The 24,117-nt window shown below is 38.5% G+C and overlaps 1 protein-coding gene across 15 annotated transcripts in view; it reads right to left on the minus strand.

The window, feature by feature from the left end:
• The window catches only part of DLG1 (discs large MAGUK scaffold protein 1), a 72,452-nt gene extending 52,780 nt beyond the window's left edge, over positions 1–19,672 (minus strand). For 14 of the 15 annotated variants that reach the window (XM_089498502.1, XM_089498501.1, XM_089498499.1 and 11 more), the window contains exons 1-3: positions 19,654–19,672; positions 16,017–16,148; positions 13,343–13,509 (exon numbers count right to left, since the gene is read on the minus strand). In XM_089498502.1, coding sequence (XP_089354628.1) covers positions 13,343–13,509; positions 16,017–16,148; positions 19,654–19,672 — 318 coding nt within the window. Of the gene's footprint in view, positions 1–8,653; positions 8,681–12,884; positions 12,893–13,342; positions 13,510–16,016; positions 16,149–19,653 lie in introns of all 15 variants that reach the window. The other variant, XM_089498493.1, reaches the window with a different exon arrangement.
• Positions 19,673–24,117: the final 4,445 nt, after the last annotated feature.

The raw sequence follows: 24,117 nt of genomic DNA on the forward strand, positions 1-24,117 counted from the left end.
GCTCTTACACCACACTGAGCCGCTTCCTTATGGCACTGCTAATGAAGTCCGTTCCTCTAACCTTACAATGGTCAGAGTATCTGACTGGGTGATAAAGATTGGGTCATTTTATGGTTGACCACAAAGCAGTATGATAAGGAGGTCGGGTGCTTCTCGTGTAGAATGGGCTTAGAAAGCACAGTCAGAAGACATTATGACCAACTCCTTATCACACTGCCTTGTTTGCGGAGGAAAGAATTTCATCGGAAGGGCATAGCTTCGTTAGCATTGACAAACAGTCAGCTCAGGAAAGTCGTCCAAAGTATCACACGAGTGTCGATGGTCTAGGTCTGGACATTTATTGGAACAAAATGAAAGAACCAGCGTTTCCCCAGTACTAAAACTAAATTACCATATAGAACACTTTTTAATGCTTAGAAAAATTATTTCCCCTTTAACCTCATGGAAGCTTTAGTACGAGGCACCCTGCAGCAGGGGAAGTATTACCTAATCAATTGCCAGCCCTCAAGTTCTCTCTCTTCTCATCATCCACCCCTTACCCAGGCTGACAGAACCAACTTAATAGGCGATAACTTAAATGGGAAGAAATGCTTATGGAGAGGAGGAAAAAAGTTAATTAAGATGCACTTAACAATGGTATACACATTAGCTCATGCTTACATTTATAAACACAATTAAATAGGTTTTGCTTACTGTATAGAGGTTGGCTAAATGGTACCAAAACTGGTCCGAAAAGGTTTTAATCTTATTCTGTGATCAAATAATACGTTTATGGCCAGTGTTTATATTCAAGGGAAATAACCATTTAATATAACTCCTTCCTAACTGTGTAGGTTGTACTAAATATTTTGTAATACAAGCAAAAAAAAAAAAAAAAATTAAATAAAATTGCTTGTAATGGTTTTATAAGTTTCAGCTCTAAATAAGACACTATGGGTGTAGTAGCACGTCCCTCCTCAAAACAAGGGCCAAGAGGACATTCTTACCGACAGCTTGGAATCTCTCCTTTCAGCAAGAGCTGAATGCCCAAACTTTCACTGCCGAAAGCATTGCTCCGAGAAGTAGATGATGACCCCTGCTGGCTGATCTTGCATATTGCAATCAGGAATGCAGGGCTACAGAACCCTCCTTTCTAAACACTGTGTGATTAGATACAGTGGAGCACAGAGTAAGAACAGGGAGAAGCACTGATAGAAATAAAATACTTGCAGACACCAATGAGGTGACCACAACATCACCAAGGGCTCTCTGCAGACAAAAAGAATGTCGCACTGAAAGTCAACTTACTTCATACTCCCACAGATATAATTTGTATAGTTTTGTACAGTTTTGGTATTTTATTAAGGGTGCACTAATCGTCTCATGTGTTGTTTCAATATTTAAAGGGATGCTGCTGAACAAGCTTATATCTCTTTGTTTAGCCACTAACAAGCACTAATATAAAATTGTAGCGATATGTATTAAATGTTTCAAATGAAAGTCCCACTTGTCCTGAAAAAAAAGCAATATATAATATGTCTATATATCAATCATGGAAAAGGGAAATCATAATTGAACATACATAAGGTATTTGAATTTCAAGGTTGTATTGAACACTGCAATAGAATATGATATATGCAATAAAAATAATTGAATTATTATAATACTGCAATATATGTAGTTACAGAATACATGTCACTAACAATTTATAAAACATGTCACAACACTTTAATCCCTGCACATCAAGTCTTGTTCTGCATACATAAGGGATATTCCAGCATTGACAAGGTTTTTAACATTGACAAATCAATTGGTTTACCCACCTTACATCCAAACATTAATGAAACTGTGCTGTTATTACAGGCAACCTTACAGTGACAAAGCACTGGTGTAAAACAGTCCAAGTTTTTAAGGTTTGAAGAAATTTTTTCAGTACCAAGACATTTAAATCTATCCGTCAACATGATTCCGGGAAAGTGTCTTTGCAAATGCTTGTTTATTGGCTTCGACATTGTCTCCGACAGAAGATTCAAAACAGGAAAAAAAAAAAAAAAAAAAGCTTCAAAACTCCGTCCCTTGAAGAATTCTCTTACAGCACCGTCTACCTCATTCCATGGTTTAAAAACAAAACAAAAACATTCCAAAAGTATTTTCAGAGGGTTCGTTATCCTATGTGCTGCAGTGTTACCAGCCCAATGTCATTTATGTAAAGGAAAGCCAGCACGACCGGTCTCGATATAAACGCTTGCTGACAGGTCTGGAGGAGGAGCAACATCTTTCAGAAATGTACTCATAAAAAAGATTTCACCAAAAACATCTGGGAGCCTGCAGTCCGCTTATCGAGAAAGGCAACGGTCGCACGAACGTGCTTATCAACATTATTTCACTCCCAGAAATACGCCATCTCATGTTTGGAGGTGGTCGACAGTTGCTCTCAGGCATCACATTCACAAAACAATTCTTATTACAAACGTCAGTGACTGGGGTAAAGCCAACCCTTATCCTTGCAAGAAAATAAAGGGTTTTAGTTCTTTTAACCCCTTCGTGACAATGGCGGATTTTATTTTCAAAGGAAAAAAAAAAAACAGTACTCATGTTTAGCTGTATTTTTCTTCTTTCCCATTTATATATTATAGTTCTATGTAGTTTGTTTTGTTCAGGACAAGAACTTTCATTATTTTAATTTTATCATATTTACTAAAAAAAAAAAAAAAAAAAAAAAAAAAAAGGAAAAAAGTATAAAATATGGTGAAAAAAAAAGAGAAAAATCTTTTACCCATCTGCGAAAGCTAATGAAAAACCTGCTAAAATCGATCCTACTATTTTGGCCTGAGTTTAGAAATCCCCAATGTTTATGTTTTTTTGCTTTTTTCTGCACGTTATGGGGCAAAAAATACAGGTAGCGTTTTGCCATTTCAAAACCATTTTTTCTAAATCTGGTCACTCTGCACTCATGTGCTACTTGGGATATTTCTGAAGCCGGCCAATGCAATTTACCCCATCAAACCATATATTTTTGAAAACTAGGCACACCCAGTGGTATTTCAAATGCTGGTATTTTAACTCTTTGTATGCACACATTTTACCATCAGCCTTTGTTAAAAATTTTCAGTAGTTTTTTTTGTGAGTATTTTTCCCCACACACATACTTTAGGTATGAATTTACAGCTCCTGGTATATGTCGCTGTCACACAACACCCCCAATATGTGTACAATATGAGTACCACATTTGGGGACATGTGCATTTTTGAAAATTGGAAATTAGACATGTGGTCATCCTTCCCCGTGTGTTAATTGTTTAACCTGGCCAATTCAATTCACCCCGTCAAATCGAAACATTTTGTAATTTTTTTATTTTTTTTTTTATTTAGAAGTAGACACCCCATGTGCATTTAACATGCCAGTATTTTAACTCTCCACGCGAGAATCATTTGAAGATGTAATTTTAGGGCATGCTCATAAAAATAAACTTAATGCCAGTGGAAGTTTGGAAGTCTTCAGCTATGGAATCAGCAGAGCATTAGTGACTTTTACGACCATACACCTCAGAACTCAGTGACCTCGCTCTGTGACTTTACGTGGTCGTCCGCATTGTGGCTAAGTTGCTGCAGTTCCTAAAAGCTTCCACTTTCCAATAATATCACTTACAGAAAATATCATCCCTGCTAGATATTCCACGGTCATCTGTGACAATGGGTTTGCTTAATTGTCATGTAGTATAAAATCAGGCACTGGTTGTTCCCCCAGAAGCTGGAAAGGCTTCTTGCAAATTAGTAGCCCTCTGCAAGCCACACAAATGACCACGGGACAAATGTGTTTTTAGATTCTACATCAGCCCTTTAAAAAGGGGGAGCAACATACAAGTGAAATATTTGAAATGATGGATATTTCACATATCATAAAATCTTGGGCATAATACGCACAATTTATCCCCTTTTCAAGAGTCCTGAACAAAACAAGTTATAATCAGACACAAGCCTTCTTGAGTTCAGAGATACCACATAGTTTGTTTGTTTTATTTGTAAGAGTCAAAATCTCTCTAAAGGCTTTTTGTTTTTGTTTTTTAATAAAACACATTTTCCCTATTTTCTGTACTTTTTAAACTTTTCATTATAGATCCTTTTGAGGTTCTTAGAAACATCAGGGATTCCACTTGCAACCAGTGTCTTTTTTGGTAAAAATCACTGACTGTACTATTTCGTTTTCCTTTTAATTTTTATTACTGTTTGCTTTAGTGTGTGTGAGAGAAACCGTTTCTCCATCTTCTGACTCTCCACCGGTTACAAAGTGATCAGGAAACAGACTTCTGAGAAGATGATGCATAGATGGCATCCCAGAGGTTAAGCCACCTTGAGAGAATGCATTACTACTATAGCGATGCATTCACTGTAGGCACCATATTTGTAAAGTAAATACAGATGTTTCCTGTAAGTTCAGGGTCACTTTACCTAGCTGGTCCTTGGGCACAAGATGTTGTACACACCTGAGAAGACATCAGACATGCTGTATGTGCCGGAAAGGCAGCCAATAGAGGTAAAGGAGACAGAATGTTCCAATCCCAGTAACTAAAGAATTTCTGCACCAACTGGTAATCATGAAAAAAAAAAAGAAAAAAAAGAAAAAAAAAAAAGAAAAAAAAAAAAAAAAAAAAAAAAAAAGACTATAATGTGCATCGATGTCTAAAGATAAAGATTTGGGACCATTTAAGTTTTTTTTCTTTAGTTTCTATGGCGACAACCTGCTTTTCTGTAACATCCATAAAACTCCCCAGAAAAAAACATCAAGACAAAAAGTTCATAAGATTAAGGAGGGCTTGGCAATCAGTACTATTTCTAAGGCTACATTTAATTCTAAAAGTGTTCAATTCAGCACAGTGAGTAGTCCCATGGGGAAAATATTGGTCTGCTCCGGCATAAAGCATTGTGCTTTATGTTGCAATGTAGGTTAGTGTCAACAAAAAGCTTTCAAATCATTTCTGAAGACCTGGAGGCTGTTGTTGCCGTCTGTCCTGTGATATTGTGGGTAACTTTCCCTGCTTAAACACAGCAACAAACCAAGACTTTATGGCAATGCAAATTAAGTCAGTTCCTCTCATTGGTCAGTGGCCCAACTGGGTGAGTAAGCCATTCTACTGCATACTGTAAGCAGCATGGTAAGATAGTTTGTCTAGTAGACTGGGCCAAGGTAACAGAACTGAAACACACAGTTGTCAGACAACATGTTTTTAATCTGATGATCAGAAATAAAAAAAAAAATAAAAAAAAAAATGGATATAATTGAAACAGAATAAACACATTGCTATGGGATGTCGCTCTTTAATGGAGCATAGTAACCAAAATTAACAACAGCCCAGGTCAAACATGAAGCTCTGAACCAAGGTAGCGGCATAACATTAGTACAATGGAAAAACAGGACTGTAAGAATAAATCACGTAGACACCAAGAACATGAAGTTAAAAGGACCGTTTACTGTGCCCTGCTAAAGAAGAATATGTAATAAAGTCCACTGTATTTTAATACACAGTCTTCAAAAACGGGTGGGGGGGTGAAAAGTACTTACCGGCTGCCCTCTTCCTCTGTGGCCCCAAGACAATCAGTGGCAGTAAAGGATTCCCACTGGAATCTATGCGATCACCTGGCGTGCAGCGTGTGGGGTCCCTGCTCACTGCGGATACCGAGCCAGCACTGGAACCCACTGGCGGGTATAGCGTGCAGGGAGATGCGTTTGGCCGAACACATCTCATGTACAGAAAATAGCCAGGGACCAGGAGAAGGGGCAAGTACCACAAAGAAGGTACTTAAAAGGTATGCAGGACTTTGAAGGTACGTATCCGACAATATTTCCATGATTACGTTGCCTGCCCCATAACGGTTTTAGTGTTCCAACCTCTAGTTCAAGAGGACAAATTGCACAAGAAGACCATGGCTATAGGTGTACTCACGACACATTTAGGCAGGCAAAAACTTCAATTATGGGGGTTTCAACTAAAGCATTACATACGTATAACTTGCATAATGAATGATTTATTAAAAAAATATTGTACAGGATAGTGGGGGTTCTCATTTAATAACCCATAGTGTTGAGGTTTTCTTTTTTGTTTTTCTTATTGAGTAAATAAGCCAACAAAAGGAGGCAAAAAGTAGTATAACAGTTGCCTGCCCCAAGATTCCCCTATGTCTCCTCATTCCACCTTGACGAAAGCTCCCCTCCATCAAATGCCACAAAAGGAGGCAGGTAAATCACAAAACATACACCCTTAAGGATCAACAAAGGTATGACGGCTGCTGGCAGAAAGTACAATATATTAGCATGTACCAAGTGTAACTATACGGTGGAATCATAAGTACACCTTTCTTTTAATACACAAACGGCAAATATTCCAGGAGAAGTAGGTTTGGTTAAATATATTTGGATTTCGACACACTATACAGCAGATGGCAGTATAAGCATTCCTATAGAACGCCGTTAGCAAGTGTTCCATATATTGTCTTCAATGAAATATGGTGTGGGTATTGTGCAATAACTGTAGCCCATAATACAACTATATTGAAACAGACGTTACAACTTTACTTTTATATTTTTTACTTAATACGTAAAGAATTTCGTAATGTAGCACTAAACATGTAAGGAAAAATCTGATTAAAATGGAAGTGATTAAAAAAAGAAAGCCCTGTGCAGTTTTCTCAGTGGATTTGAGGGACATTAGTTCAATGTCAATGAAAACGTTGCATTATAAGTACTCTTTTATACTTGCATCCATAATGTTTTTATGAAAACAGAGGGACAAATTTTAAGTTGGCCATGAGGTTTTATGACATCCAGTCTTTGCTTGGTTATATAGGATGTTTAGGTGTTGATGCATCAGTATAGTTTTTCATATAAGGTACCTTTACAATGCGCTACCGTCCCTATAAACCTCCCACATAAAAATGGAAAGGATAGTATTTCCATGATGAAACAAAGCAAAAGCAGAAATGGGAGTCAATTCAAAAATCAGAATAAAAATTGTAGAAACAAACAAAAAAAAAAAAAAACCCACATCCACACTTATGTACAGCAGGTTAGATGAGAGATGCCACCTACCAAAAATAAAGGGTCTCACAACACTAGTTCTACAATGTAATTTGTAGCATGAATATTTTAACAAAGAAAAAACATAAGATATACAAAGCTAGAAACAAACTTTTTAAACTTACCTTTGTGGTGACAATACACAAACAGTCCATGGTTCATACATAATAACTATTTTACATTTAATATGCCAAGAAACTCGAAGAAGCCAGGTTTTGATTGTATGATGGACTATGAAGCGATAGGCAAACGCAGAGCAAGTTGTAGGACCACAAGTGATAAAGCTTAATGGTAGGAATGTAAAGGCGCTGCTCATATACACTGCAACCTCGTGGAAGTGCAAACAGCAGCAGATGAATGGTTCTTACTTCACCAGTTACATACACATTTAAAGAGCTTGAAAATCTCCCATGGGGGAGGACAAAAATAATAAATTCCAGGGTTTATTCCATAACGGTGTAACTGCAGCTTGATTAATTCCTCCTCTCACAGAATTGAAGACATGATGCTTATAGTGACTCATTTGCTGAAACACCGAATAAAATAAGCAAAGCTCTAATAATATGTCCTGATAAATGATGCATCGGTAAAAAGAGCGATCTCTTTTCTTCTGGCACGGGAGCAAAAATAAATAAATTTTAAAAGGGGGGGGAATTAACTACTCCATCATACAAAAGAAAGAGTGGCTGCTCGTTCCAGCATCTGCAGCCTGGAGATCAATGACTTTCTTGGTCAGAATGAATGGAATATTCCACGTGAAGTTAGCAGGAGGGGAGGTCTGTAACACTTTCAAATCATTCTGTGAGGCTGAGCAAGAAATACTATACTTATAAACCTCCTACCGCCCGGTCACTGGACGTATTTCTAAAAATTAAATCCCACCGACATCCCAGCCACTAAAAACAAAATAGTTACAATCGCTGCAAGGACGTAAAATATAAAAAGCTGCCGTTCCATGCAGATAATTGTGTTTCTGGAAAGGGAACTAAACACCAGCCAATAAGTTACACACTCTGCCTTGGAAAAGCACCGATTCAGGAACACACATCGAAGTACACTTTTTTTTTTGGTTTTTCTTTTTCTTATTTGTAAGAGTCAAGGAACAAGCAAACATATGGCGTTCTATCCCAGTTGGCATCTTCATGGGCTGTGATTCACTATCGCAAGTGCTTCACCGGCGAGATCTTAAGCCCTCAGGAATTACACACACGTACTATATTAAAACTGATCACATGAAAAAACAGCTGGATCCTACATTTTATACATGGGTTATAATTCCAAAATTTTGTCTGTCAGCATTTTCTGTATGTACGGAATTACTATAAATCGCAGCACCTATATATATATATATATATATATATATATATATATATATATATATATATATATATATATATATATACTCCGCAGGGAGTCACCTAAAGCATCCCGGAATTTACAAGCAGCAGAGGGCGCCTGCAGCACAAACCCAAGTTTGAAAAAGGTAGAATGGCCATCGCTAGCTGCTATTCCAACGGCATTCCTACGTTTTTTGGCTGGCTCCTAGATCCAAGCCAAATTTGCCAACCTCTGCAGTAAGCAGATCACATGCAGGGAGAAGCATTCAGCTTTGGGTGGGGAAAAGGGGCATCTGGGGATTCTGCACATGGAGATTTATGATAAAAAGGGGACAAAGAGTGGTACCTGGCACCAATAGTTGGAAGTGTGTGTACAAGAGTCACAGAGGCCTAAATTAAAAGATCTCAGTACAAGTAGAAGACAACAAAGTCCTATGAAAAGTTTCAATTTAGAGCTTCCTAGGTTTCCAATACACTACACAATGCCTTGAGAAATATACATTTTCACAGTCAAGTCATAAACAGATTCACTGCTAGAAGTAACAGCTCAATTAACATTTCTATGTAACAGTTCCTACTGCATTTAAGTGTAAGTTTCAGGAGTGTTAATAGAAAAGACAGAAAAAGTACTAAAACAAGTTCAAGAAATCCATACAAAACTTTGGGATTTGCATTAAAAGGAGGAACCGTAGTACTCGCCCAGGTAAATGCAAGGGGTATTCTTGACGAGTTGCTTGGCAGAAAAAGGGAACACAGAACTGGACAGGTGAAGATACATTAACCCATACTGACAGGGGGGGGCTATATTATTTTAGAAACTATTCTAACATTTATTGACAAATAAAAATTCAGTGTGTTATTGCAAAGCTGTCACACAACTTGAGTGTTACTCACACTGAAATGTTAGTTGATAGCAGCAAGTGTATTGTTTTGTGATTCACTGGTACCCCGGAACCCGAGTGACACCTCAGTGACAAAGCTAAAATAATTTGTCCATTGTACAACTATAACAATGATCAGGAACATAGCGTGTACCCCCAACTCCAGTATTACAAGCCACATGGCTATTACACTATCATAGCAGCCTAGTATCAAACAGAGAAGTCTAGAACGCTAAGAAGTTAAAATATATTTGAAATATAAGAGGCTGCATTCAGCGCCCAGGTTTGTGAGAATCTCAGAATTATGGCTCTAATGCCACCAACCAAATAAAAGCAAGAACACTATATACACAATGCCAGGTTTGGTTGCATTCCCAGCACAGGATTAGCGAAGGTAATCTGTATCGGATCACTCTCGATTCTATGTACCAGGAAAGCCAGTGATCGGTGCGATCAAGTGACCCTGCCGCAGAACGGGGGCATTAAGCGCTCAGATTCATTGGATTAATACCCCATGTATGCACACGTACACTAAATGGACAAAAGTATTGGGACGCCTGACCATTACACCAACAGGGACTTTTATGACATCACGTGTTGTGTGTACAATGGGATTACTCTAATCCCCTTTTTATTTTACAATGACATAATAAGATATAATAAGATACTAGGTTTTAATACCTAAGAAAGAAAAAATGTTTTATTAGTAAATATTAATTCACGTGTAAATGCTTCTCATATTCACTAACAGGTTTATCTCTTTATTACAGAGTACAATATTAATGTAAATTTTACATTTTTTATTCTGCTTTGTTGTTAACACCCAGTTTGTCCAATAAATTATTTTAAATAAATAAAAAAAAGTAATTGTGTATGTCTCTAAATCCGTGTGTCAAACAGAGAGACCCTGGGGATACATAATAAGTGTTAGCTGTATGATGTATAAATGTGTACAGCAAACAAGCAAGGACAATTAGTGATGATTTTATTAACCTAAACCAGACCTGGGAACTATGTTTAACAGCTTGTTTATTCACATGTTTTCTTCCATAAGGAGGGGGATTGTGAGTAGAATGGCTATACCTACTTAAAATGTTGGTTTTGTATTGTTCAAAGTGTTGTATGGATATGCTTGTTTAAGCGCACAGCCTGGGTATAAATAAAGCAGCTCGGCGCAGCTGACTAAAGCACAGCCGTCTATATGCAGGAAGAGGAATCCGGATACCAGAATAGCTGCCATCACAACCATTTGCCATTATTTAAAACAGGGGGGTTAAGCTATCTCATCAGCTGTAAGTTACAGATAACATTTTATCCAATGAATCCTTTAGATATTTGTCATCATAAATAATACTGATGAGCACACAGTAAACAGGTGTCCCATCTAAAGCGTTTATGTAAGGGGGGGGCAACACCCACTCACCAACTTTAGTAACTAGTAACACAAGAGACTGTTTCTTCAGCTCTATACAATAATTTACAGAACAGAAGCAGGGGAATATCCAAAGCGCATGGATTTCCAGAAGAAAATAAATTATATTTAACAATGCACTTGGTAAGTTTAATAGGGTAGGTGTAACAGCACCTTTGAAGAGGAACTCCCGCTAATAAATAAAATTATATACATACACACATATATTTATTTTTAATAAGAGTTTCAGATAAAAATACATTGTGCCATTTTCTTTTGTTTTCATGTGGCTGCAGATTAGTTATTTTCTAAGAAAAAAAAATGAAACTATATGTAGTAAGACATTAAATGTGGACAATTACAGAATTTACACACGTGAATATATACACACATACACACACACACACACACACACAGTATTCTGCTTTCCCTCCAGCACCATCTTCTATATATAACCCTCTTCTTCAATTCCCTGCATAATATTCCCCTGCACATCATTATTATTTAACTTCTGTTCGCTATCCGATAATTTTTGTGCACATATTGTTTGCCTTTACGTACCGTTTCCTTGTCCTTATGTTTCCTTTCCCAGGTATATATGGTAACACTCAGACACTTACAGAAACACACCAAAATGTGCTGTGGTCTTAAAACATACCAAATACACAATTCTTGCGAAAGCCACTACTCTCCATGTGATCAAAGCTCAGAAAAAGGGTTGAGAAGCCCATGAGCCAAATGTATTTAAATAGATTTCAGTGAAGCTACAAACGCAAGATGTATAGAAATTCCACTTAAACAACAGCTTAAAAGAGGGTGTTGTTACTAACACAGTCTCCTTTGCAGCAACCTCAGTGCAATTATAGAGGAGCAGCAAGTGCATCATATTAGATGTTCCAAAAGATTTTAACCCTGTAAGGACCAGGCTGTTTTTTGGGTTTTTTTGTACCCTTTGGGACAGAGGCTGTTAACACTTTTGCGGTGCTCGTGTTTAGATGTAATTTTCTCCTCACTCATTTTGTGCACACACACAAGTTATATATATATATATATATATTTATTTATTTATTTTTTTAGGACAAGAAGGGCTTTCTTTAGATCTTTTGATCATATTATCTAATTTCCTTTAAAAAAAATAAAGAAATGAAAAATTTTAAGAAAAAAAAAAACCAAAACATTTTCTGACTCTTATCTGAAAAATCTTTTACTCATCCAAAAAAGCTAAAAAAAAAAGCTAAAAAAAAACCTGCTAAATATACTATTTGTCCCGAGTTTTTATGGGGTTTTTTTGCACATTATGGGGCAATAAGTAGCATTTTCCGATTTCAAAACCATTTTTTTTCCCCCCAAACCGGGTCACTCTGCCCCCATGTGCCATTTCTGGTATCTTTGAAGCCAGCCAATGCAATTTACCCCAGTACAGTGATACCCCCCATGCATGGGTTTGTCAGGTTGTTTGGGAGGTTGACCTTTTACAACTGGTCCTACTGCCCCCATGTCCTAATAGGACCATCTTGAAAGCCAGCTAATTCCATTTATCCCATCAAACCATATATTTCTGAAAACTTGACACCCCAAGGAATTTCAAACGCTAGTTTAACCCTTTCCTTGCATGAGATTCTACCACAGCCTTTGCCAAAGTTTGTGGTAGTAATTTTTTTTCTCACACAAATTGTACTTCAGGTATAAATTTATAGCGCCAAGGACACCAATTTACCCCATCAAACCATTTGTTTTTTTAAATTAGACATCCCTTCGGTATTTGAAATGCTTTTACTTTAACGCTGTCCATATCAATATTTTTTAGAAGATACAGCGCTAATTTTAGCACTTGCTCATAATAAACTTTTTTTTTTTTTTTATGACTTGTTTTAAATTTAGCTGGAACTGGGTTGTTCCTCTGATGTATAATTATTTTTAAATGTTACCACTTTTTTTTTTTTTTTATATATATATTTTACTAATCAAACTGAGATTAGAAAGCCCCGTATTCAACCTGCAAGTGGAGCCAGAGTTCTCAAGAGGGTCTGGAGACCCTGTAGCGCAGGGGCGTCCAACCTGCAGCCCTCCAGCTGCTGCAGGACTACATCTCCCATCCTCCTCAGCCAGCCCCTTAGCTGAAAGAGCATTATGCTCTAGCAAACTTTTCCATCTTGCCAGCGGCAAAATCACTCACAGTGGCAGTTTTTGATCGTTGTAGATCACTTTCCAAGCTTGTTTAATGAAACGACGTGCCAGGCACGTCATTGGTGGTAACCAGACCGTTTTTGCGTGACGTGCCTGGCGCGTCAATGGACATTAAAGGGGTTAAAAATCAGCCGTCTTAAGCATGGTTAATTCAATTAAATGCACTATCCTCAATAACAAGGGCGATATTCTACCACATTCCCCATGAAAGACAAGTTTAAGCTTTTAATTGTATGGGCTGTTCTAATAACACGTTTAAACAGATATTCTTCTCAAATGATCACATGGCTGAGTGGTCTGCATAATGGATCCACCCCAAAGTATAACACATACAGGTGACTGCTAGATTTCATTTCAGAGGCCTGTACATGTTCAGCGTTTCATAGCGCGAGTATAGGTTACATTACGAGCGGCACGCACTTCTAACAGGAATCCCGTTAAAAATAACATTAAATATATTGAAAAGAAAAACCCACCTCGACGCTTTGGCTAAGGCTGCTTGGTAGTGTTTCTGATGTCACGGCAGTGCTGGGAAGGCTGGAAAACTCCCATGTGTTCACAGGCTGTATGGCTGCCGGCGGCTTACAATTGTCTGCACATGAGGGACTGTCCTGTAAGGTCACTTCATAAAATTCTTGTATATCTGGAAAATACAAACAGTAAACTTCATAGTATTTTTGTATTATGAAACTCTGCTGAGGTTCATCTGATTGATGGGATGTCAGCCTTCTGCTAGGAGCGGAAAGCACCAGGTGCGTGAACTTTATGGACCTGTTACCTCGTATTATGTAGACATGTTTGCCAAAACCAATCAAATAGTCCAGACTATATATGTTTCCAAGGACCTCGCTGGTGTTATGTTAACATTACTATCTAAATGAGAACACCACCAACAGAATGAAATTCTACTATTATGTTGCTGTGACAGAGACAGACACAGTGACAGAGAGAGAGACACAGTGACAGAGAGAGAGAGAGAGAGAGAGAGAGACACACAGTGACAGAGAGAGAGACACACAGTGACAGAGAGAGAGAGAGAGAGACACAGTGACAGAGAGAGAGAGAGAGACACAGTGACAGAGACAGAGAGAGACACAGTGACAGAGAGAGACACAGAGACAGAGAGAGACACAGAGACAGAGAGAGACACAGAGACACAGAGACAGAGAGAGACACAGAGAGAGAGAGACACAGAGAGAGAGAGACACAGAGAGAGAGAGACAGAGAGAGAGAGACACAGAGAGAGAGAGAGACACAGAGAGAGAGAGAGACACACAGAGAGAGAGAGAGAGACACACACAGAGAGAGAGAGAGAGACACACACAGAGAGAGAGAGAGACACAGAGAGAGAGAGAGACACACACAGAGAGAGAGAGAGACACAGAGAGAGAGAGAGAGACACAGAGAGAGAGAGAGAGACACAGAGAGAGAGAGACAGAAACACAAAAATATTGCTTTAGTAATTCATGATTCAGTGAAATCAAGCTCCTCATTCAGATACACAGCGGACACCTGCATCGGGAATGCAGAGATTGGGAGAGGGGTATATGGAGCAGTATGCAAAAGTAAACAAATTATTTTTAACACGGAAGAAAATAAATGTTCTAGCAAATTATAATGCTAAAGTGACTTCTGGACACAGCACCACACAAAAGGAGGTATTCATTTGCTTGTCATATACAGCCACACAGTACAACCCAGTAATTCTGGGTACTAAACTTGTTTTTCAAGATAAAAAAGTGTTGGTCTAAATAAGGCAAAGCAAGGTCCTAGTTTTAATTGACTTGCTCAACACTTTCTATTTTATTATTTCCACCTCCATGGTAATTTAAAAACACAACTTATCACATAAATGGCAACACATAGAAAAATGTTTACTACTAAAGCAGCCCAAACAAATAATGTATGCAAAACAGATGGCACAAAATAGTATTTTTTATTATTATTAATTAGGAAACAAAACTTACTGTAAATGACCAATTGAGTATTTAGATTTGGCCATTTAACATTACTGAAGTAATTATTTTAGAATGACTGCGGAATTGGGGAAAAAACATTTACGTATATCATGTGATATTGATTAAATCTCCAAAACATCCAAATTACACCAAAAGGGCCTTTTAGTTTTTGACCTTCAGTAATGTTGAGACACAATACGTTTAACTCAAACAGTAAGATCCTAGCATGCATGAGCTGTATTTGTCTTTTAACAATTAACACGGACATTAAATCATACTAGTAACGTCCTGCTAGTGCTTCTAATAGGACTCCTGTTAGGACAGTTTACATTACACCTTTTGTAATCATGTCAAAAAGAGCTTATTGAAGCAATTTGAGGAAAAGTCTTGTCCTAACAAACAAAATACCTTTCCCAGTGCCAAATTACAACAAATATTTTTAGAAATATTAGGAAACCAAATAATTATCAACCAAAGCAAGACCAGCCAGACCAAGCTGATCACGCAGAACACCAGCATATCACGCTAACACTACTGAATACAACATCATCTGCATCCACAAATGAAGCTCAGCTGAACTATGAACATCCTTCCCCAGTAAGCAAAAGAGACAGCCAAATACGACATAATGACTAACTGTATCTTTCACGGGAGAGTAGTAGTCTAAAATCCACTTCTTTAACTGAAGAGAAGGAGTACTCTATTCCGCAGAGTCGGGTGGAAAATTTATTTTCCAGTAGGAAAAAGATCCTAAACACGCGTTGAAGCCATGTTGGGCATATCTGAAGTCCAAGGAGTCCAAATTTGCTTTCCAACTGGAACCACAGGACCAGAACATCTCTGAGGACATTTGAAGAGGTAAAACACACTGGGAAATCTCTGTGCACTCTCTGGGATGCTCTTAGAGAGCGCTAGAATAATGTGCATTGTAAAATTCATTAAGCCAAATGGTGGTCGTACCAACTTAATTTTTAGTGAAAATCGTGTATTGACATTTGAGAAACACTGCATACTTTGCCAAAGCATTTTTTAATTAGAAATGCCGATATTAAAGCAGATTAAAAAATTATTACAATATTAAAGCAGGGACAAAACACCAAAAAAGGTGAAAAGTAGAAAAATGGTTTGCAGTTATTCATATATTTTGTATAAAATTAAAAACTTATTGTAGCAATATCATTCACAGCCCTACCTATTAAAGCTTGGAAAAGGTTGCTCTGAAAGATGCCAATAACGCGCTCAATAGATTTCCTGAGTTGTTTATCCTCAGTTTGGTTGAGCTTGGAGCGATACTCTTCCAGAAGATTCAAAGCACGTTGAGTATCTGTAAAGAAAAAGAAAATGATTACATTATGGAACACGTCACTGTAACAGAATAGTGGAAAAAGTGCATTTTATTTTAAGACAATTCTTACAGTAACGACTGTAATTGCCATTTTTCCCATTAAACTCTCAAAATGTTAATTGCCACAGTTTTAGCATAGCTTGATTCATATAAAAAAACAAAACAAAAAAAAAACAACTTACAGCTCGTGATTTATGGTTGCCGACACATTTTTTGGAGATATTTCGCTTAAATATTAACCTCGTGAAAGCGGAGATCTGTGGCTACATGTGGCAGGGCCGGCTTCTTAATTTATCGTTCTGAAAGGACTACCCTTCTCTCCTCACATATCCTTACAAAGGCTACTAGAGCTTAAAAACGGTGGAGAAAAGATCACCCAGATACCAAGAACAGAAGGTTATGAGCTTTCTAAACATTATACAGGTACAGAACATATAACAACACACACACACACACGCCACATTATACATTTACATACACACAATCAACAGCACTGAGGTTTATTTAGTATATATAAAAATGTACAATTTATGGTTCGGGAAGAGAAACTAAATCAACTAAAATTACTTCAGGGAAATAAAAAACGATCCTTTTTCATACTGAAAGAAGCCCAATGGGAGACGCTATTATTAAGCTGGACCAATCGCAATAATCACCAGCAAATCATACTCATGTTTCTATTGTTCGCCTTCATGCAACTTCTAGTCCACTTACTTCTATTCTTTGTATTCTATTTCCAGGAAAAAAACCTTTGGGCTTTTATGCTCAGAAATATTTAAAAACTATGACCTCTTTAACACGCAAGCAAGAATAAATTAATTTGTGATCTACCACAACAGAGTATTCAAGGTGTATTTGGTGCAAGGAGCAACAGACTTCATTGGTATTGCTGAAAAGAAACAGTGCAGTGTGGCAAATGGATGCAAGTAAAGGAAAAGTCTCCCAGAACATCACATTACTGACAAACATGGCAGCCTCCAGACAGAGGAAGCTCATTGGAACACAATGACATCAAACTAAGTTATCTGTAATAAAAAAAAGTACTTGTTTTTTTTTCATGGAACTGCCCCTTTAAGGAAGGTACTTTAATATACATTATGTAACCTTGGGTGCTGGGGGGAAATAAAGTACTTGAATATGAATTTTTCATTGGTGGCCCACTAAACTGGCTTCTTTAAATTTGGCATCACCTTCGGGTTTGAAAGTTGTTAGAAAACACGTAGAACCCGCGAGGATAGTAGACTGAAGAACAGCGAATGCCCTGTTTGCCTTCTACTTGCTGCAGGTCACATTTTGATTTTTCATTTCTAACATGCAAACACCAAAACACTATTTTATCAAACTGTATGATTTCCGCATTATTTTGCTGTTTCCCTAGAACAGTTTCCCTCAAACTTGCACAGAACATGGTTGTTCAGTAGAGTGAAGTTATGTTAAGTATTTAATTTACTAAATTATCAAACAAAAAATACTTACTTAGTACTTACATATTAAAAAGCAAAAATGTTTAATCACAAAAATAAAAGTTACGAGCAACTAAATCTTAAGTGAACTATACTGGCTATGAGCAAGCATGTGTTCAGAGATTGTAAAACCACACAAGTCACCATGGTTAACAATCCAGTGAGAGGGACGGTTTAAAATGTACCATTTATTCAAATGGGAATGGTCATATAGGTGACTGAATCCAATAATAATAATATAATATCTCCCAGCAGTCTAATGTCACATATGCCTTATCCGTGCCTTAGAGGTGAAATTTAATGTAAGTTTTGTCTTTTCCCATAATCCATCAGTGAAGATTACATTCCAATCCTATGGTCAGGCCAAGTACGGTTAAACACACAGCCCCCTGACCTATAAGTGCGGCTCCTCTGCTGCTGTTCACATCCCTATCCGAGGACAGAACAGCGATTTCAACCGTCGTGTGGCAGGAACACTGCGGCTTCCACATACAGCACAACCCAATAAATAAAAGGTATTTTTATAATGTAATTTAAGAGAAGAAAACATTGGGATCAGAGATAATAAAGATTCTGTCTGTTCATCTTTTATAAGCGCAGACACATAGGTCAAAAAGAAATTTAGGCAACTCAAAGATCAAAAGACTTTTCATTAACCGACACCTTGATGGTTTCTCCACTAGTTCCACTCATTTACAATGCAGTAGGGGGGGGCAGTCAAAATTCTCCTTTGCCTTAGATCTTCTCTGCTGCTGCAATTCATTGTCATGTTTTTATTACCTTTTGGGCTAGGGGCAAGTCTGTTTTCTTCCACAGCTAATAATAAAGTTACTAGTCTACTCACGTTTGACAAATGGATTTTTATTTCTTTCAAACAATGGGCCGGCAGAGATTTCTAGTCATTTATGAATGGACATATTGTCTGCGTTACATGTTACTAAATGTAAAAACTGAGCAAGCATGCGTCCATTCTCCCAGTAACTGCAGTTGACTTCAAAAGCAGACATCATACTGAACGTAACTATCATGCATGCTATTAATTAAATGCACCAGACTGGGTGCCCCTATCCCCTCATCCTATCCCATCCATACTAACAGTACCATTAGTACTATGTTATTACTCTAGCCCCAGCTAGGAAAATGACCCAGCCTTTAAATGCAAGTGAGAAACTAGTTAAAGTGAAGCAATCAGCAGAACATTCCTATGGTTGCTATGACAACTGCGACTCTTCACACTGTTAAAAACAGCAAGTAAAAAGTGCTAACTTTCCCACTAGCGATGCACAAGTCTTACTCCATTAAATACGATGCATATGGGTGTATAAAATGTAATCACCAGTTCAATTGTCACCCGTTTTAACTCATAAATTCCTTGGAACGTTAATAAAAAAAGTCTTAATGAAAAAGGGACACAGTGATGAGAGTTATAAATAACGAAGAACAATCTGCTTCTGTGTGCTCATGGAAACAGATATCTGACATTATGTCCCCAGTCTCAGTTACAAGAAATCAGACTCTACAAGATCTCAAACAGCTAAAGCCACCGATTCAGAAGGTGCCAGCAAAGCTACGTGGACATCCAATCGTGACTTTCTAAGACACATGGAACTTGGCAGCTATCAATACTAATTCCGCAAAGAAGCGAGGAATGGGTTTAACGAGCCAATAATGGCCCAAAAAAAAAACCCGAAAAAGAAAGACTAACAAAAGTTAACGTGAAGTCGATGAGGGCACTTTTGATGGAAGATCAGACGACGCAGGTAATCCCTGGAGGACACACTTAGGGAAGTTGAGTGTCAGCAGTCTATGCATACGGGCTTCGAAGATTTCAACATGGGTGTAACATTTCTTAAAGGAAAGCGAGTAATACGTGCGGACATTATAACACAACGCACAATATCTAATGAATGGATACACTTACTAGCCCACAATACTATCACAGTAACACACTTATCCTATGGAGTCCTACACCAGCAGCTAAACAATAACACAAGAAAGAAAAAGCCACCCAGGACACACACCTTGCTTCCTGACAGGCATGGTGCACACAACAGGCTGCTAAGCGCCTGAGCCCAACAATACGTGTCTCCCTCTGCAGGAGACTCCAAGGTGTCCCCCTCCTCAGAGCAGAACACTTCACACGGTTCCACCACCCCTCCAGGAAACGAGTGGGAGAGTTCGGTTCTATAGGGCAGACACTCCCCAGGGCTATTCCACGCACTCAGCAAGGGAGGATGCCAAATCCTAACAGCCGATAGTTATATATCCATTCAGGCTTGATACGATCCGGGATTTTTCTCTCTGCCCCAGCCGGACGGGACCCGTTAGTGTGCAGCACAAAGTTGGACAGAGAGCCAGGGGGCGGCGGCAGCAGAAGTTCACGTCTCCTCCTTCTTCTTCTTAGCCCACTTCACCAGTGGGATATTTTCACGGATACCGGGGACCACGTAAAAAGTTCACTTCTCTGGTCACGGTTTTACTCCCTTCTTCTCTTTCCACTTTCCACCTCTTTCCCTTTTCTTCATATCCTTATTTTCCGTTCTCCTTATCTTTCTGTCAGCTCTCCGCCCCTCCTTCTCCACCTACCCCCTCCTCCTTACACAGCTTGAAAATCCCAAACTTTCCTTCAAAATGGCGCCCCGGAGCTGAACTGAATGCACCACGTGACCTCCTTTTCCAGCGCCCCTTCCGTCTCCGCCAATCAGGAGTAAGCTTTACCGGGCGGGAGAGCCGGATTCTACCTTGGCGAAGAGAAGCGATAGCAGGGAGTTTCTTAAAGGGGTAAAGGTGAGCAGGTGGGGTCATGTAATATGTCACGCCTTCTACCTTTTTAAAGCGGCTGCCGTTCACTTTATTCCGGTTTCGTTTTGCCGATGGCTGCTTGTGTTTGGATCATTTTACGGTGCGGTACCACAGGAATAAAAGAGCGCATTTGCTCTGATTCCACAAAACCAAATAAACAATGTATTTTACCGATATTCCGCGTAGATGTGTATAGATAACGTTGATAAACAAAGGATTGGAAGCGACCTGCGTTTCAAATATAGTACGCAAGGCAATTTAAACATTGTATAAAGGCTCTCGAATGATATTGTAGTTTCAGGATCCAGGGCACCATATATCTGGGGGATTGAGTGGCTGGATTTCCCTCTCAGCTGCTTATGTTCACCCCACGAAATCATCCCACTGAAGTTCACCTAAGTTGGGCAAATCAGGTGAATGCTGGGCAGGACTTTAATGACTCTGAAGGAATGTGATGGACTCTGCCTGGCCTGGTTGAGGGGGGATGAAAGGTAAGGATGATGCACATGGAGAATGGATGCCCCAATCCCAGTGGGCATCACCCGCAAGGAAGAGCTTGCTAATGCCTGTATAATGCCGTTAAATCGGCAAACTTTCTTTAAAGTCACCATTTTTTATGAAGTTATAATATTCCAGAATTATACAACATATAACGTAAAAATACATAACATAGGTGACGTCGGGTTGTAGCTTCTGCAATTCTCCAGCTGTGATTCTTGGAGATTGATTGGCCACTCGAACCATCCTCTTCACAGCGCTTTGAGACGATATAGACACACATGTCCTCTTCCAGGTTGATTCATTACATTTCCAGTGGACAGAAACATCTTAATTATTGCCCTGATGAAGGAAATTGGTATTTTCAATGCTTTTGCTCATTTCTTATAGCCATTTCCCATTTTGTGAAGCTCAACAAAGTTTTGCCGCACATCACATTACTTGGTCTTACCCATTGTGATGAATGACTAAGGGAATTTGGTAAACCAGGTGTACTAAAATAATAATTTTTACACACATTTATTTTAAAAAAAAAAGGTTTTCGATAAATACGTGTTGTGTTTGCAGTTGTTTGATATCCGTGTATTTTATGAAGAAAAACTAAAAGGGTTAAACAATAAAGATCATTTTTCACAGCCTTCTTTGCGCACATTTAACAAGGATGCCAATATTAGTGGAGGGCACTATTTTATATATATATATATATATATATATATATAATTAGTGCCCTCCACTAATATTGGCATCCTTGTGTGTGTGTGTATATATATATATATAGTGATCCTAGACCACCGTAAATGAGTAGCTATAATGTCATTTGTTTTTGTTTTCCAAAGATAAGTATATTGTTTAAGAAGATTGTGTGGATTGGTATACAGAATCATTCTCACATAACTGATCATAGGCATGATATATGATTTCAGGACATTCTGCCCATTAATGGACCTCACATTTTTTAACAATGCTTTATGCAAGGCCAGGGACATGGCCAGAACATGCCAGGCATGTTTCCTGGGTCAACACCCAAATTCTTCGCTGGAGCCGGATTCTAAAACCCCCCTCTCCCTGTCCATTTGCCCCTTCAGTGGGGGTGTCCTGCGATGTCAGCTGGACCACCCACTGATGTCAGCAGGTAGTCCTGGCTGCATCCTACCAAGGGGGCTCGGGGTAGCTGTTATTGAGATAATAATTGTTAAAACCTTATTTTAGAACAAGAAAGTCTTCATCCCTTCAGCAAATAAACCTGATTCTTAAACTGCATGCATGAGTTTAAACCCACGTCATGTATACCATAGGATCAGTCATCCTTATTCCCTGACCTTGGGATATACACAATTATAACTCCCATTGAGTTATTACACCCCTAATGTAGGGTTATGGGAAGGGGAATAAAGGCAAGGATTTCATTATATATGCCATTTTTGCTTTTGGCACAAATATCTGTTCTCACAAGGTAAAAGGTTCCTTGGTTGTTTCCTTAAATGTAGTTATGCAAAAAGCATTCCAAGGTATGATCACAATGCATTCACTTCTGTCCCTTGACTAGCATGTGTGGCGTGGTAGTTAACAGTTCTTCCAGCATGAGTAAGAATATACATTTATGATTGGGTTGAAAAGTCCTCCTTTTTTTACAAGATCTTCAGAACTTCATCATCACCCTGTAACTTGATTGACAATGCTGATAGATTTGAGTGGGATTTTATAGCTTTCGGCTTAAAAACATTCACAAAAAAGGCATGGTTTTCATATTTTCCTACGTTTATTGTTTGGGATGAAAAATGCAGTAGGTGCATTATTTCAGCTAGCGGAGCAGGTCTGCTTTCGTGGGCCAGCCAGTCTTGCACATATAGTGTAGTTTTTCAAAGATGAATTACAATATGCATTAAATATCTATTAAATTGCTCCTATGATTATTACTGATGTCCTTTCACATGAAATGGTTAGATGGGCTACTGATTTGAAGGTCACCTTTGTTTTAACTTGTATTATGTACGGCCACCGGGAAAAATAATACCGGTAAGTATTCAGGACAGCCTTTCAAGAGTTATTTCATAGTCTTTTCACTAAAACCTGAGACATTATGTCGCTGCACAAACTTACAGGTGACAAGGGTGAGTGTTTTCACCCTTGTCACTGATTTCAATAAGAGTTTAACACAATGTGAAGGACAACCTTGAGCTAGACCCCCACCAAACAGCGACGAGACGAGTTATTGGTCAAAGCTAACCCCTTTGTGTAGTGAAGACTATGAAAAAGATGGCAGACCAAAGTAAGGGTTTCATAAAAAAGGAAAGGCACTTTTACAATGCAGGTTACAATAACCATTGTGCAATGATATTTCTGCATGATGATGCTATCTGATATGACGGTCAGACAAGCACAGCAACAGATACTTAAAGATATTAGGTACATTTCACTTGTCCACACCTCGCAATTTAAAGCTGCATAGCATACCACATGCGTCATGTACGTAAACATATAAGACCAGTTTCCACCGGAATATCTTCCATTAGGCTAACTGGTTGGTTTGTTCATATAACTATTTTATACCAGTTCATGCAGGAAATGTAAATGGAAAATGTGGTGTTTTTACGAGGAAATGACAAGGCTAGTAGGGCTATGTATGAAATGTAATCCCAGCGGAAGCTTTTGAGCGTGGTCTTACCGCCATCGCAACTAAAGACATGGTCCTGGTAACTGAACCATTACTTTGGCAATTTTTTTATTATTATTATTACGTTTTTCACTTTTATCGAACAAAATACAAAAATTACATAAATCATATAAACAAAGCCTTCACATATTAGCACGCGGTAAGATTTATAAAAATGAAAAAAGGCCAATAACAAATAAATGGATGTCACTTTGGCTATTGTGATGACCGCTTTGCAAACTTTGAACCCTTTGACCCTCTGTGTATAACCCTAACTGTCCCACTTAGCCCTCCGAGGACTCACTGTGCCACCAACATGGCCACCGCGATTCAGACCATGCTCGCATGCGTCTAATGTTCCTGTTGTACAGAATATGGCAGCCTCGGGTTCTGTACAACTCCTTCACAGTCACAGGCTCCAAATGTGTTCCACACCTCCTTTTTATCCCAGAGGTGGGTTTTTTTGGTTAGGAGCACGATTTAAACATCTCATTTCCATTGCTGATCCCGGCTTGTCCTGACTACGATTCAT

Source organism: Sceloporus occidentalis, unplaced genomic scaffold (genome assembly GCF_023333645.1).
Source record: "Sceloporus occidentalis isolate IW3139 unplaced genomic scaffold, rSceOcc1.0.p SCAF_121, whole genome shotgun sequence".
In the NCBI taxonomy this organism is placed as follows: Eukaryota; Metazoa; Chordata; class Lepidosauria; order Squamata; family Phrynosomatidae; genus Sceloporus; species Sceloporus occidentalis.